Raw genomic sequence first — 16653 nt, forward strand, 5'->3', positions numbered from 1 at the left:
TCAGTTTTAGCATCAGTCCTTCCAATGAACACCCAGGACTGATCTCCTTGCAGTCCAAGGGACTCTCAAGAGTCTTCTCCAACACCAAGGTTCAAAAGCATCAATTCTTCAGTGCTCAGCTTTTCTTCACAGTCCAACTCTCCAGCTATAAGAGACAGTGTTGAGGGTACCAGTCCTGTACAGTTAAGAACAAACTTTAAAGCAATTACATAGTTTCTGCATATGGTAGGTGTCTTCAGAATATTCAGGTTGTGTGTAGATAGACAGATAGATAGGAGTATGTTATACATGGGGCTTCCCCAGTGGCTCAGTGGTAAAGAATCTGCTTGCAATGCAGGAGCCACAGGAGACATGGGTTCAATCCTTGGGTCAGGAAGATCCCTTGGAGGAGGGCATGGAAATCCACTTCAGTATTCTTGCCTGGAGAATCCCATGGACAGAGGAGCCTGGTGGGCTATAGTCCATAAGGTCACAAAGAGTCAGACATGACTGAAGTGACTTAGCATGCATGCTGTATATAGATGGCTTGCAAATATGTAGTCAGAATGATTATCCTCCAAAACATGAAAATACTACAGTTGAAGGATTATGGATGAGTGTTTTTTTTCCATCTGAATCATCTAAACTGTTTAAAAGAAAAATACCATCCATTTATGGTGAAAATATTTTTTCTTGACTTTGAAGGAGACAAAAAAAAATCTTCCTTTTAATTATATACTTCCATGAGAATATTTAATTTCTATGCATTCAATAAATAATACAGATGTGGTTCAAAGTTCTGTCCAATTCCTATTTGGAGTTTTTCAAGAAATGAATATTTATATACCACACAGACTATGACTGGATGTTTGCCGTTCCCCAGTTCCCCAGTTCCCCAGTTACGTAATCAGCTCCTTTGAAGGCAGACGCTATATTGTACTCATGGATTGTCACTGGCACTTGGCACATAGGAGGCATTAAGGAATGTTAAGTGAATGAATTTATGAATGCTTGAGTATTCCAGTAGCTTTTAATATGTAAATTCAATGGTAATTGATAAATTATCTCAGCCTTGGAATCTTGTTCCCTGTTATTTCAGTTCTGCTAAGTGTATGATATAAAGTCATTGACTGATCATACTTAAGACACCTAAACAATGTTCTTTTCTTTTTCTTTTACTTTACACATTACAGCTCCATTCATCGCAAATAAAGGTGTAGATAGCATTGTCAAGTTTGACACTTTTGGAGATGGCATGGGACAATACAACGTGTTCAACTTCCAGTATGTGGGTGGCAAGTATTCCTACCTGAAGGTTGGTCATTGGTCAGAAACCTTATCACTAGATGTTGACTCTATCCACTGGTCCCGGAACTCAATGCCCACTTCCCAGTGCAGCGACCCTTGTGCACCCAACGAAATGAAGAATATGCAACCAGGGGATGTCTGCTGCTGGATCTGCATCCCTTGCGAGCCCTACGAATACCTGGCTGATGAGTTTACCTGTATGGATTGTGGCCTTGGGCAGTGGCCCACTGCAGACCTATCTGGCTGCTTTGACCTTCCTGAGGACTACATCAGGTGGGAAGACGCCTGGGCCATTGGTCCAGTCACCATCGCCTGCCTGGGTTTTATGTGCACATGCATGGTTGTGACTGTTTTTATCAAGCACAACAACACACCCTTGGTCAAAGCATCAGGCCGGGAGCTCTGCTACATCCTGTTGTTTGGAGTTGGCCTGTCCTATTGCATGACGTTCTTCTTCATTTCCAAGCCGTCACCAGTCATCTGCGCCTTGCGCCGACTGGGGCTGGGGACCTCCTTCGCTGTCTGTTACTCAGCCCTGCTGACCAAAACAAACTGCATTGCCCGCATCTTTGATGGGGTAAAGAATGGCGCTCAGAGGCCAAAATTCATCAGCCCGAGTTCTCAGGTGTTCATCTGCCTGGGTCTGATACTGGTGCAGATCGTGGTCGTGTCTGTGTGGCTCATCCTGGAGGCTCCAGGCACCAGGCGGCACACCCTTCCAGAGAAGCGGGAAACAGTCATCCTAAAATGCAACGTCAAAGATTCCAGCATGTTGATCTCACTTACCTACGACGTAGTCCTGGTCATCTTATGCACTGTGTATGCCTTCAAAACGCGGAAGTGCCCAGAAAATTTCAACGAGGCCAAGTTCATTGGTTTTACCATGTACACCACGTGCATCATCTGGTTGGCCTTCCTCCCTATATTTTATGTGACATCAAGTGACTACAGAGTAAGTCTTGGAATGGTTTCTCCTTTTCCTTCTTGTATCCTTCTACTGTTTTGTTATGTAGAATTTACAATAGACTCCCTTTATCTCAGCAATCAGGTAGCTAAATAACAATGCTATGATGAACTGCCATGTTGCATATGGAAATTAATTCACTGTGTTTTAAAAGCATTTAATTAGTGCTTACTATGTGGAAAACATTGTGCTAGGCACAGAAAGGAAGATACATGTATAGGGCATGGTCATTCAAACAATTTATAATCTGGTGGGAGAAAAGTATAATATGCACACACACCTTTAAAACTTTTAATTAAATTTAAAAAGTGAGTGACGAGAGAATAAGACTTAACCACTAGAAATCTAATGAGAATACTTTAAATTAGACACAAGAGGACCGGGCTACCATAGATCGATCTGTAAGTTAAAGCAGACTTGCAATATTAAGCCAGGATCAGTTTAAAGACCTAAAAACTCTCACTTGAGTTTCAGATAAGCATCATTATTTCTCTAAAATGGGTTAAAATACAATGTTTACTTATTGTACTCTTCCTACAACTTTAGTTCCTGTAGGCATGGTATATATATGTAATCCTTGAATTAGTTAAAAATTTTACTGTCTATATTCAGGCAATCTAATTACGTCATTATTCATATAGTCTTCAGTGATATTTAGTTCAAAGTTCTGGGCTTCAATATAATTATCATCTTTTCTGAAAGAAACTGATTCATCATTCCATCAAAACTTTTCAAATTGTTGAAATGATCCATCAGTTGCTCTTGCATTTAAAATTGTAATTTTAGTATCTTCCAATGAATGAGTATGAGTGAGTATAGGAATTTTTCCCTCTTAAAGCAATCGGTTTTTATTTTCTACATTTCTTAAGTCATCATAAAGTTTTCCAGAGGCATTATGGTTTCCTTGTTACACTGTGATTTCACCAAATAAAGTGCCTCTGTAGGTTAGAATAGTCTCCAAAACTTTTGTTTATCAGCAGTTCCTATGTTGCCAACCTCTTGAATATTGCAGCTCAAAAATAAGACAAAGCTACTTACAGCAACAGATCAAGAGACTGGCAAAGCTTAGTGTGTCTAGTCTATTAAATTATCCACCACCATATGACTGAAACCTCTGGACTACCATAAAGGAAGAATAAGAAAAATGAAGAATATATATTCAGTGTTGGGGTAACAGTCAGGCTTTCTAAGACTATCTATAAAAATTTTTGAAAATCTGTCAAAGGAAAAAACATCAGAACTAAATCAGAGGTCAGAATTAAAATCAAAGGCCAGATTATATGCAGCACAAGTTTTGAGTGTGGGGATTAAATGGAGAATTACAGTTCATGTATTTTAATACCCCTGATTCTATCTTTTATTTTTCAGTACACATCACCCTCTTAAAGACCTGTAAGGATTTTTTTTTCCAGTTCTTAGGTAGCCATCTTTAGTAGTTAGGACTTGGGGTATTGGGACTGCAAAATGGTTATTACACTGTTAATTATTTCAGCCTCATGATTTGAAACTATTCTTTCTCAGAAAAGCTAATTTTAAAAAATAGCAGAAAATACTACTTAGAAGGAAATTTAATTTCATTGAATGAACTAGCATTTATTTCTAAAGATGACTTTTCCCCCCTTTAACATGATAGCAGTATCATGATTAAATGAAATTAACTGAAGCCCCAAAGTTTCACATGACAGAAGTTACTAGAGAAATGCAGCAGAGAGTGTAAAATGCAATAAAGTTGAGTGTTTTGAGGTGTGTGCTAATTAAGGCAACAAATCACACAGAGATCATCTGAGGTCTCACTTATCCTTACAATAATGCCAACCCTGAATTTACAAGAGAACTGAGAAGGTACACCAGAGCTTCCAACACAGTGGTTCTCATCTCAACTGCACATTGAATCAACTGGGTAGCTTTGAAAAAATACTGATACCTGGAGCAGAGCCCCAGAAATTCTGATTTAATTGGCCTGATCTGTGGCCTGAACTTCAGGATTTGTCAAAGCTCCCCAAGTGACTCTCACTTAAAGCCACGATTAAAAATTGCTGCTCTAATGAATCACATGCTCTTCTCATCTCATAGATAGCTTTAGTGTGGTCTGCATTGTTCTGAAATTCTTTGAAATATCTGTCAAAGTTAGAAAACTGAGAAATTTTATATAGCTATCCAGATTCTTGGCTCCTCTTAACCAAGTGAAACTTGTGAACCCTAATTCCTACATGCAACAATTAGCTGGTTGAGTAGTGTTCGTGTATCTAGACAGAACTCTCACTCCTGTTGCCCACAATCCCACCAACCCCTGAATTCTTACACTTGGTTTCCTTCATGTATGAAGTATTGGAACTCGGCCCCTTGTTTTAGACTGAGTTTTTAAATTTCTCAGAGGTAAACCATGTGGCTCAGATAGAATCAGCAGCACTAGAAAAGTACCCATTAATCTAATCAGTCAACAAGGTTTATGACTCAGTACTTTGCCACCCACTGGGAGTTACACATAAATATAAAGTACCTTTCCAGTCTTCAAAAAGCTTATACTCCAGTTGGGAAAAAATAACAAGAATGAATGAATTCAAGATTAATGCAGAATAGTTTATAATTAAATTACTGATACAAACTCTTAAATGCCTACTTGTTTCAAAAAAAGAGTTGGATCAGTAAGAGCTTGGTCTTTCTAGGAATACTCCTGCTTAAAAAGGTGAGATTTCACCCTGGACCTTCGTTGGAAAGTGCAGTTAAGGTAGTTAGAGAATGTAAGGCTTACAGGGAATATTCTTGAAGCAAAATAGAAATGAACCAAGAAAATATGGTAATATCGGTTGTTCTCAAGTGGGAGGTAAGGGGAGTCTGGTAAGAAACTCATGGGAACTGGCAATTTGGTCAGATTTATACCAGGTAAAAGAATTCATTTAAATAATGTTTAAGGGCTTTGAGGTCTTGTGATTTTTTTTTTTTTAATTTTTCTTGTTTTCTTTTGGTTGGTTGTTTGCTTGGGCAAAAAAAATAATGTAATTAAGGTAAGAGGGAAAGAAAGGAACTGACTCTACCTGATCGACCTCCAAGACCTTACTCTGCTAAATGCTTTGCATACTTGAGCTCACTTACTCTCATTGGCACCCTGGAAAGCAAATTTCATTATCCATTGGAAAGATGAGTAAACAGACTCAGAGGATAATTAACTTCCCAGGTGGCACAGTTAAGAAATAGTAGGACAAGATTTTTGGATCCAAATCCGTGCCTTTCATGCTACACCACAAACTTATCTGTTCTTAATAGAAGGAATACATTTGTAGGAGTAAAGCCTAAAACAAGCAAGACTAATTGATTCTATAAGAGGCATCAAGACAAAGCAAGCAAAAACTTGGGTAAGAATCCAAAAATGTGAAGAATCTTTGAGGAATACCCAGACCATCTCCTTCTTTACTGCAACATAACCATCCTAGATAGTGTAAAGAAACAAACACTGAGTCATCGGGGATTCAATACATAGTGTACACGGTGTAAATAAAAAATTAGGCCACGTTTGGGTGGAAAGTTTTCCATAAAAAATTAAAATGGTAATTACTAAGTATTTTGTTCAGTCATGTTTTCCAAAAGTATTTGAGCCTTTATCATGGGCGTTGGAGATGCAGCAATTAACATAGGCCAGCCTCTCCTTTTTATAAATTACAGTCTAGTAGGGAACAAGAGGAGATAGAGATGGAGAGTGAGGAATGAACAAATGAAAAGTCGGGATAACTCCTGCAGGGGTGAGTGCTGTGATGGAAGGGAGAGGGGGTATGCTACTTCCCAAGCTTTAAGGTGTATACACCTGGGAATATTGCTGAACATTTTGATTCAGTGAGAAGGGATGAGGCCCAAGATTCTGGATTTCTAGCAAGCTCTTAAGTGATGGAGATGCTACTGGGCAAAGGACTGTACTTCAGGTTTCAAGGTGCTAGATTCTTTTCTGGGGTTGGGACAGGCAAAGTACTTAATCCAGGCAGAGACTTGGGGGTGACTTTAGAATTTTTTTTACAAGATTTAAGTACTTGCAAAGAAATTTCAGTGTTCCCACGTTGAATATTTGAAGACTTAAAGAAATGTATCACATCTCGTTCTTTCAAAAAAAATCTTTGCCACCCCTCCTAGTACCCATTTCATAATACTCTACTGAAAGATGGAAAAGCCAGACAGGGGAATTCCACACACTAGACAGACGAAGCAGTAAGCACAAATGCCTCTAGGCAAAAATGTCATAGCAAAGAAAGGTGTATCTGGCTACGGTTTAATGCGTAGATGGAAATGTGATTTTATATGAGAAGTAGGCAGGGCATGGGGGGATAGACCACTTAGGACTTCATAGCACATAGCAAGAAGTTTAGATTTTGTTCTATATGGAAAAAGAAACCACTGAAATTCACTTTTAAGCAGAACAGTTTAGTGATCTCACATTTTAGAAAAAAAAAAAATTCAATCTGCTGAAGACACTATTTGACAGAAAGGCAAAAGCAGGAGAGGGGAGAGTGGTTAGGTATTGTAGTAGGTGTTCCAGTTGGAGCTGATGGTGACTGGAGCCAAGGGTAGGATGTCAGTGAAGGAGACAGAACCTGTCAGGAACTGTGAAGGGTTTTTAAACCATCCCGCAGTCTAACAGGTGAGTCCACCACAGTTTCTGGGATGCTGACAGAAGACACGAGACTCCTGATTCAGAGACAAAGGACTTTATCACTCACGGCCACCACTGTAGCCAGAACATCAGCATTGGTGTAGGCTTCCCAGTTTCCACTGGCAACGCAGAGTGGGCTGGTGACCCCTGCACACACAGTCATCAGGACAAGATCAGTGTTAGTGACCTTTCACCTTCTCTTTGAATCTGCCCAGCACTGTTACCTGTCTTATCCTTTTTTTAAAAGGTGGGTATTGTGTTCATCATAGGCTTTTAGCAAGAATTTTTTAAGAAACGTTGCAATAAAATGTCATTGACTTCTGAGTTTGGGATGCCTCCTTAAATCTCCCTCTCAAGCAAGTGCCTCACTTGTCTCATTCTGATCCCAGCCCTAACCTCTCCCTAACGGGTCTGGGTAGGATGGTGACTTGGTTGTTTGTAACCAACAGAGCATAAATATTTGAGTTCTTACTTCCCCAAAGTTTCCCAGCATACTGGGTCTGGTGCATACAGTTGGCAGCTCCCCCTGGGGACGGGGAGACTTTCACCCAGTCCTTCCTGTCTTCTTAAGGCAGCTGCAGTCAGGATGGAGAGTAAGGGAAGAAGCAGGCAGCAGGCAAATCTGCGTGCCAGGAAGGAAAGCACCTTTGCTCTGTGTTTCAAGAATGTAGAGCTATGCATGGTTCAAGTGAATGAAGATCCAATGTTTCTGAGCACCCAGAACCTTGAACTGAATGGCAAGATCATCATTATTGTCACTGTTCAACTTTGGGGACCACTTGACTCAGGAGGCCAGAGCCAGGTAGCTATCTGCCTAGGGAATGTTGTTTGTGTATTTCAGCTTATTTGGCACTGACTCACATAGACAGCAACATTTTTAAAGGCATCCGTCCCAACTCAGGGCATCTGCTATCTCAACACGATGACATCGCTTAGTGTCTTGCCTGGTTTTAGCATAGAGCTAGGCAAGTGTTCCAGCGCTGCAGCCGACTGTAAGAATCTCTCTAGATTTCCTCACATCAGTTTCTCATTCTTTGGTGTGGCACTTTTGTCAGCATTTTAAACACAATGCAGGTCAGTAAAAGCCCCAATACTAGTCAGTGCCTCATCTATGGTCTTCCAAAGCATTATTCTGTTTCAGGGAAATCTCATAGAAAGGACCAAAGCTCCTTTTCTGCAGCCCAGTTTCCACTGTAAAAAAGCTGAGACCTTTGTCATCTTGGAATGGATCTAAGTTTGGCAGGAGAGACTACAGCAGGGGATGAGCCATAAGGGGCTCAGCTGTTGCCATTCCTCCTTCACAAGCAATAGTCATCTGCCTCCCTCATCTTCCAGGGGAGGCAGGCAAAGTCCCAGTGATTCACCTTGTCTCTGCAAGGTTTCTCTTTTCATGGTCAGCGTAGTCACATGTCCCTGCATCTTTTGTGTGAAAAAGAGTGGAACTTTCTGCCCATCAAGGACCCGAATCAGAATAGGGAGGAAATCCACCCCATGCCCACAGGAGAGTCAGCAGCGATCTCAGTACTGGTCCAGCAGCTCTATCTAAACCCACTTCCTGGTACTCAGCCTGTGACCCCATCCCTCAAATCTTCTTCATTGATGGCAATAAAGTGGAGCACTATTTATTGCTTGGATGACCACATAGTTTGGTCAACCTGTTTGCTACAGATTCTCTGGACTTCTCTCGAGGCCTGTTAATCAGCCCACATTTCCTCTTTGAGAAAACCTTTCCAATCTCACTGTCACAGCTGTCAAAGACCATAAAGTCTGGATTTTACTCAACTTATTCTAATTTACCATGCTAGCCTGCCACAGTCTTGTGGACGCTGACAAAAAGGACTTTATAAGTCAAAGCAATAGCAGTAGCTGGAAATCTAGCATTGGCTCTGGTTCCCTGAGCCCTACTTTCTGCAGACTAGGCAAAGGGGACTGTAACCACCGCATAGTCAGTGGTGGCATTACCCGGAGGAACTGTGAGATTAGGGAACCCGAGTCTTCTCTAATGGATGATATGCTGGTCCCTTGTTTCACAGACACTATCTCCATCTCTTAAGGCTCTTTGCAATAAAAATCTCTTGAAAAGAAAGTTTGGAACAAAGGCAGTCAGAGCCGCTGCTTGAAAGATATAGAAGCCCAAGAGATCATAGAGGATTATCTTCCAAAAGAACAAATACTACTTGCTATTGGACTGGAAGTGTGGGTGTAAGAGAAATGGAAAAATTGAGGATGACTCTCAGGTTTGGGGCTGCACAGTTGGGTGGCATTTGGTGCCACTTAAATGGAGACACTTGGAGGAAAGGATCAAGTTCTGCTTACAGATTCATTCTGATTTGCCTACTACATATCCACAACGATACGCCAAGACAGCAGTTGAGTGTATAGGTTTGGAAGCCCAGAGGATAAGCTGGAAGTAGTACTACATGTGTGAATATCATCCACACAGGAAGTACTTATACCCTGGAACTCAATGAGATGGTGAAGGGAAGAGTGTCCAAAACTGAGTTCTGAGACACTCCAGCACTTAGAGCTCAGGTAGAAGAGAAAAAAGTTAGCAAACTGAGTTAGTAACCCAGATGAGGAACTGTCCGTGAGGGAAGAATGTATCCAGGAAATGGTTAACCATGTCAGGCGTTGCTAGGAGCTTGAGGAAGATGAAAACAGAGCAGCGTGAACTGGGAATGTTCAAAGATACAGGACAAATAATTATATGTAAGTGCAGACTTTTTATAGTGTGATTTATAGAAGGAATTTGGCAACTGAAACTATGAGGCTGATACTTGGGTTTTGAAAAAAAATTAAGAAGTACCTTTTAATTTTGCAGCATAAACTGTGACCAAAACGCACCTTTAGTTTTGCCTCCCATTGTTCCCTTAGTAGTGAGTGAGAGTAATCACCCCCCAGCCCTGGATGGAAATCCCAGTGAAGAGAACAAAAACACAGGGTGTTCACCACATAAGGCACCGTGTTAGTGTTGGGACGAACGACAGGCGACCATGCTCAAGAGGTCCATGACTTTGTGCGCCCTTAGGTAACATAAGGTCCTACAATAATGTTCAGTGGGAAACAGTCTGTTAGGAAATTCAAATGCCTTGCCCATGTAATTATCAAAACCATATCCTGACTTAACATTCAATCTTATTTTCTCCTGCAGTCTGGCCTGCCTTCAAGCGGTAGCAGTTGGTTTCCCCTTTCTCCCAGCTCATAGTCCCCAGTCCACCAGCTGCTCTCCCCTCAGCTCTGGTTAAAGAGTAATAAGGAAGAAGTAGATCAGTTCTTATGTAACAGGATGGCTTTATGATCTTTGAGTCCCCAGTGGCTAAAGACACATCCTTGGGATAATCTGGAAGATGATTAAAGGATGTTTTCATGTGATTATCAGAAATTTCCTGCTGTTTTTTTTTTTTTTTTTCCTTGCAGGTCCTTGAGTGAGTTGGCTGGCAATTTTCTACTCTAAGTTGTCACACTTAGGCCCAGAACATCCAGCTGTTCCCCCTCCAGCCTCCTTCCCATGCTGGGAAAGACTCCAGGCCCCTCCACATGGCCCTTAGATTCCCCCCAATGGTTCTCTATCCCGTGGCTCATCTTGTCCAGCATCCCACTCACATAGCCTCTGCTTTGATAAATTCTTAAGGGCTATTTCAACACATTCACAAGTCTCCTTGCTGTGGTACAAAAGTAACTGGCCATTTCTCACCTAGGAATCAGGCTCCCAGTCAGAGCATCTTCCCTCCACAGAAAAAGCGTCAGACCTTCTGTGAATGGCCACACCAATGCCCTTCTCTCTAGACTTTAAGTGAGGAGATGGGTACAATCCCCCTATAGTAGAGAGGATGTGGAATTCACAATACAACTTTGTGCAAGCTCTTCTCACAAAAGCCTTCCTCCTCCTCTCCTTGTAATGTCTTAAAACGTGTGATGAGTTTCACATTTATAGAAGTGTTTTTAGAAAAGGTTTAGAAAATGTGCACATTTGAACCTGTCTCACCCTCATGGGATAAGTGATCCCTCTCATACCGGCACCACAGTCAGATCCGAGGCAGGGAGAACACAGTTCTAATAACATGTTTTATATATCTATGTAAAACAATTGTGCTAGTAATGGGCTTGCTATGAATAACATAGTTATGATTGATCAAGGCTTTTCCATCATGGAATTAGATAGTAGACTTTTCTGAGAAGTTAAAGGAGCCTGAAATCAGGGACCAAGTTGGAGAGCACTGGAGTGGTTAGGGGAGCAGAAGCTTTAAGACAGTGAGGAGAGATTTACTTTCAGCAATTAAAGTAAAGGCAGATTCTGAAGAGTTATGAAATACATGTAACCTGATTTTTTAAAAAATCAGAAACAGGAAGAAATCTTCTGAAACTATGTGGCTCTTCTAGTTAATTGTTCAGTCTTCAGTTTTCCTTGATTATAGAAGAAGGTCAGACACTTTGGGGCATGAGAAATTATTGCTATCTGGTAATAGCATTGCCTTAAGAAAAAGGAAAAAGAACTCTAAAATGACTCTAGGATTTACCATAGCTACTCTGAGTAGAAACTGATAGAAGAAATAATTAATTGCCATTTTTCATACTAAGAGTGATTAAATATGTAGAATCTAATTTAGGATTTTCCAGAAAAATTTATGGGAGGTGAAGCCAGGACAAATGAGAAGATCAGAGAAGATGAAGAGTGGAGGCAAGAGAATAAAAAGAGGAGATGATAAAACCCAGTTCTGAGGTTTGCTTTCAGGGATAAAGGGAAAATTCTTTCTTTGAAAGAAAGGGAAACGAAGATGGACTAGTGAGTATCTGATGTATCAAAATTCCAGAGAGATGCTAATGAAATGCTTAAGAGTCGGTACCTAGAAGAAAATTGACACTGTCCCCCACTATTGAGTAAGGAAACCAAGAGCAGATAGGCAGCACCCCCAGCATGAAAGAGAGACAGAAATATGAAACAGGATCAAATTTGTTCTTAATATAGTATACCTTAAACAAGCCAAGTTGATTAACTCAAACCATCAGACATCGAGTCACTCCATCACTTAGTACTTAGTACTGATATTTTACTACTTAAGATTCTGACTTCAGTAGCTCTGCAGAAGTATCTTTTATACAAATATACTGAAGAAAACAAACAAAGCAAGAAAGTCCATGGGAAGTCTTGGCAAGCCTTGAGGAACACCCATCACAAAGAGTGTTTGCTTACAAATCCTCAGCAATGGTTCCCTGTGGATCCCAGGCTCAGAAGATTCAACATAATTGCTGTATTGGTTTGGCTAGAATAAGAATAGAACTGTAGATGATCTGGTTTTTTCAGTTTGCTCTATTTTTTAGCTCTTCAGTTGACCACTGTATTGGATTTATAGTCAAGATACCTAACTAGGCAACCTTTTCTTGTAGGTGCAGACAACTACCATGTGCATCTCTGTTAGCCTGAGTGGCTTCGTGGTCCTGGGATGTCTGTTTGCACCTAAGGTGCACATCATCCTGTTTCAACCCCAGAAGAATGTGGTCACGCACAGGCTGCACTTGAACAGGTTCAGTGTCAGTGGAACTGGGACCACATATTCTCAGTGTAAGTATGGCACTTGACACGGACCCCTTCAAACATAGCATTGTGGTAGGGAGCAGGCTGGGAGGGGGAACAGTAGACATAGAAACGGACAACACATGTCTGCCCATAATCAATCTCAATTCAGTTTTAAAAAGTGCTGGTTAATCACTGTGTGCCCGGTGCTGTGCTGGCTGCTAACAATACAATGACAATGGAAGAGGGCAAGTTCCTGTATTCAGTCTAGCTGAGATGACAGATATTAAACCCACGACCACAACTGGGATTTTTAAGGATGTTGTGGACTCAGACAACCAAATTTCTAGTCCAACCAGGTCAATAGTGAACCGTGAGCACATCACTTTACTGCTTCCTCCCCTAGGTGGTCTAGAGGGCTGGACTAGATTGGTGCTCTATAAAGTGTGTTTTGTGTCACATAGATGCTGAAGGTGCTTCATAAAAAGTAAAAGAGGAAGATAATCAAATAAGACGGAAAATGCAGCAACCTAAATACCCACTTGGAAGTTCAAAGTACGTCCTTTGACATGAGCACGTTAAAGGTTCTAAGAATCTCTACAGCAAGGAAACCTGTTTCATTCTGTTATTTACAGTTTCTTAAAAGTATCTAACCACAAGAAAACCAACTCACATCCCTTGGAATACACCTTGGAAAATTTGGACTAGATCTACCTCCTATTACAAAGACACAATGTTTTTTCAGCTAACAACCAGCTGAGAAGGCAATGTGAAGTGAAAGATACCAGGTAACTCCCAATCAGAATTCTCTCTCCTCTTGGCCTGCAAGTCTCTGAAACTATCCTTAGAGAAGCATTTAATTCTTTAGAGTCATCCAAAGCACAAATGTACCTAAAGGGGACAACCTTTTAAGCCATTTTCAGCTAATCTGTGGTATGAAGTAGGAGAAATTCACTGACAGAAGGATGAAGAAGGGGAAGTGTGGGGGCGAAGGGCTGAAAGTGACAGAGACAAATGACTACTTCACAATTTTGCCCCAAGCCGATTAGAAAGAAAACTTCAAAATAGCTCAGCATCACAGAGTGAGCAATCGCATTAGTGCCCCAGTTTCTTCAACAACATATAGAATTTTATAGTGCAGTCCTTTCCCTCGCAAACAAAGGGAAGACTGAGAGCTGCCAGCACCTTTCAGGGACGCGCTGAGTATACCACTCCTCCTCAGTCTCAGCTGCTATAGAGATGGACACCTTATTTATTTTCGGCTCAATTTCCAGGTGTCACAATGGCTGAGTCCCAGGACCTGGTAAAACCTGTGGCATCATTTTCCATGTGTCCGACTCTCTGTGACCCCATGGACTATACAGCCCACCAGGCTCCTCTATCCATGGGATTTTGCAGGCAAGAATACTGGAGTGGGTAGCCATTCCCTTCTCCGGAGGATATTCCCAACTCAGGGATTGAACCTGGGTCTCCTGCATTGCAGGCAGAGTCCTTACTGTCTGAGCCACAAAGAAACATGCTTATGTCTTGAGCAAACAAATCTCTTGTCTAGCAGCCAAACTATAACAGCTAATCCAGACAAGAAAAAGCTAGCATGTAATAATAATAACTAATAAAAACAAAAACAGTAATGGAGCTAAGAGGAACTATCATTTATTGTTTCCTTTGTGCTGGGCATTGTGCTAAATACTTCACACATGTGTGCATGCATGATATAGCTTATTTAACGCTCACAACTCTAGGAGATAAAGAAACCTATCTGAGGGCACACATATTGAAAGTGGCAGAACCAGAACTTAGAGACAGTTTCTCCAATTTCCCAAACCAGGGCACCACACCACTGCATGCTGCTACTTGAAACAGGAAATTTCCCATGGACAAGGTACTTGGTAGGCTTTCGAGGGAAAACAAAAGAAAGGTTACCCTAGGCTGTGCAGCATGATTTACCTCTGGGTGAAAAGAGTCTTGTTGAAAGCTTAGAACTCTTAGTTGTTATTAAAACAAGTTGTCAAAATCCCCAAGTCTTTCACAGACATTTTTCAAATCTCATATGTCCAAACTAAAGTAATTTAGAAATGGTGGCATTTTCTGATGCATAGACTAGGAATTAATAAATTCCTGAAGAGGTAACAAAGGCACTTTACCCAATCAAGTCTCTCCTCAGAATTTCAGAAACATCCATTGACACAAAAGCAATGCGATGCAGCTGCCACGGCTGTGCTCCAGCTGTCACTGTGTCTAATCTGCTAGCGGCCCAGCCAGTACTTCAACACAGACGTCTACCAGCCCAGCAGTTTAGGACTGCTTTGTCACTCAATGAAATTTCATTTTTTATCTTTTAAAAAGTCTAAATTTAGACCTCATTTTCCCCATGACTTTCCTCTAATTAATCCAAATTAATTAAGTGGCATTAAAGTAACAAATAAGATAAATTTTGACTTCCCTGGTGGCTCAGACAGTAAAGCGTCTGCCTATAATGTGGGAGACTCGGGTTTGATCCCTAGGTCGGGAAGATCTCCTGGAGAAGGAAATGACAACCCACTCCAGTATTCTTGCCTGGAAAATCCTATGGACAGAGGAGCCTGGTAGGCTACAGTCCATGGGGTCGCTAAGAGTTGGACACTACTGAGCGACTTCAATGTCTTTCTTTCTTTCTAAAGTAACAAAGTGAAGTACTTTTGTCATGTTCTAGGCAATTTCAAAATGCATAAGTAACAAATCCATTGATTTTTTACTTATAATTCTTTATCTTTTGCTCACAATAGTTTTATATTTATGGGCTCATTTTATCCCATGAATACTGGGTATAATGAGTTCTATTTTATAGCAAGAAAATAAGAAACGTTATTTCACAAGGATTCAAGTATTGACAATGGATTTTCTGATTTGTGATTAGTATCCTTCCCATTTTAATACATTGGAACCATTGCCATGAAATTCATTCAATTATTAAATGCTTGAATGCCTTCTATACACCAGAAATTTCTAAGCACCTGTTGTACACAATGAATAGGATAGAATCCCTGGTCCCAGGAAGCTTAGTGTCTAGGGCAGTGTTTTTCATGCTATAGAATGTAATCCATGAATGGGTCATGAAATTGATTTAGTAGCTTTGACCAGCATTTTTTAAAAGAAAATATAAAGTATCTTAGAGTGCATCACATGTAATAGGGTAAATAGCATTTCGTGAAGTTTGCTCAAGTTTATATATGGATACCAGGTTCAGGTAAAACATCTATTTCTATGAATTGCCATCAAAGAAATTTGAAAGCCATTGATCTATGGAATCTAGTTATAGGTATAAACATGCTGCTGCTGCTGCTAAGTCGCTTCAGTCGTGTCTGACTCTGTGCAACCCCATAGACGGCAGCCCGCCAGGCTCCGCCGTCCCTGGGATTCTTCAGGCAAGAACACTGGAGTGGGTTGCCATTTCCTTCTCCAATGCATGAAAGTGAAAAGTGAAAGTGAAGTCGCTCAGTCGTGTCTGACTCTTAGCGACCCCATGGACTGTAGCCCACCAGGCTCCTCCATTCATGGGATTCTCCAGGCAAGACTACTGGAGTGGGGTGCCATTGCCTTCTCCGATAAACATGCTACTGACCCACTATGGTGAAAATTTGAGCAATTGGTTTAACATCTCAGTGCCTGTTTCCTCAATTATAGATTCAGTTCAATTAATATTCATTTCACTCCTAAATACTGGGAAGTATGTTTTTTAAGTAATCAAGAAAAAATCCTTAAACTGTTCTGAGTTCATTAAGTAAAGCATATGCTTTTCTTACATTGTACATAATTTGTATTCTCCTGGTGAGTATTCGCAAGCATGTTATTCCATCGGGTTATTGCTACAATGTTGCTGCTGACTTTCTGACTTACTTCCTTCAGAGGTAAAAACAAAAACCCCATGTATGGATGAGAGTCAGCTGGTATAGCAACAAAGTTGCCCCCACAGAGACACATTTAGTTATCTATTCCCACATAACAAACTTCCCCCAAAATTTAGTGGTTTAAAAGAACGCGCTTTTATTATGTCTCTTGGTTTTGTGGGTCAGGAATTCAGGCAGGGCTGGACTGAGCAGTCCGTCTGCCCTACGAGGGCTTTACTGGGGTCCTTCTGTGCTGTCGGCTGAGACTGAGCTAATCTGGAGAGAACACAGTGGTTCACTCTCTCATATGGCAAATTGGTGGAACACCTCTCCATGTGGGACCTGGAAAGCATGACAGACCCTACCCTAATTCAAGGGGAGGGATGAA

At 41.0% G+C, this 16653-nt stretch overlaps 1 protein-coding gene across 1 annotated transcript in view; it reads left to right on the forward strand.

The window, feature by feature from the left end:
* The window catches only part of GRM3 (glutamate metabotropic receptor 3), a 251001-nt gene that overhangs the window by 223493 nt on the left and 10855 nt on the right, over positions 1-16653 (forward strand). Inside the window, exons 4-5 of the mRNA XM_070368812.1 lie at positions 1173-2239; positions 12273-12447. Of these exons, the coding sequence (XP_070224913.1) occupies positions 1173-2239; positions 12273-12447 (1242 nt within the window). The remainder of the gene's footprint in view (positions 1-1172; positions 2240-12272; positions 12448-16653) is intronic.

The sequence above is a fragment of the Bos mutus genome, chromosome 4 (genome assembly GCF_027580195.1).
Source record: "Bos mutus isolate GX-2022 chromosome 4, NWIPB_WYAK_1.1, whole genome shotgun sequence".
Taxonomy (NCBI): domain Eukaryota; kingdom Metazoa; phylum Chordata; class Mammalia; order Artiodactyla; family Bovidae; genus Bos; species Bos mutus.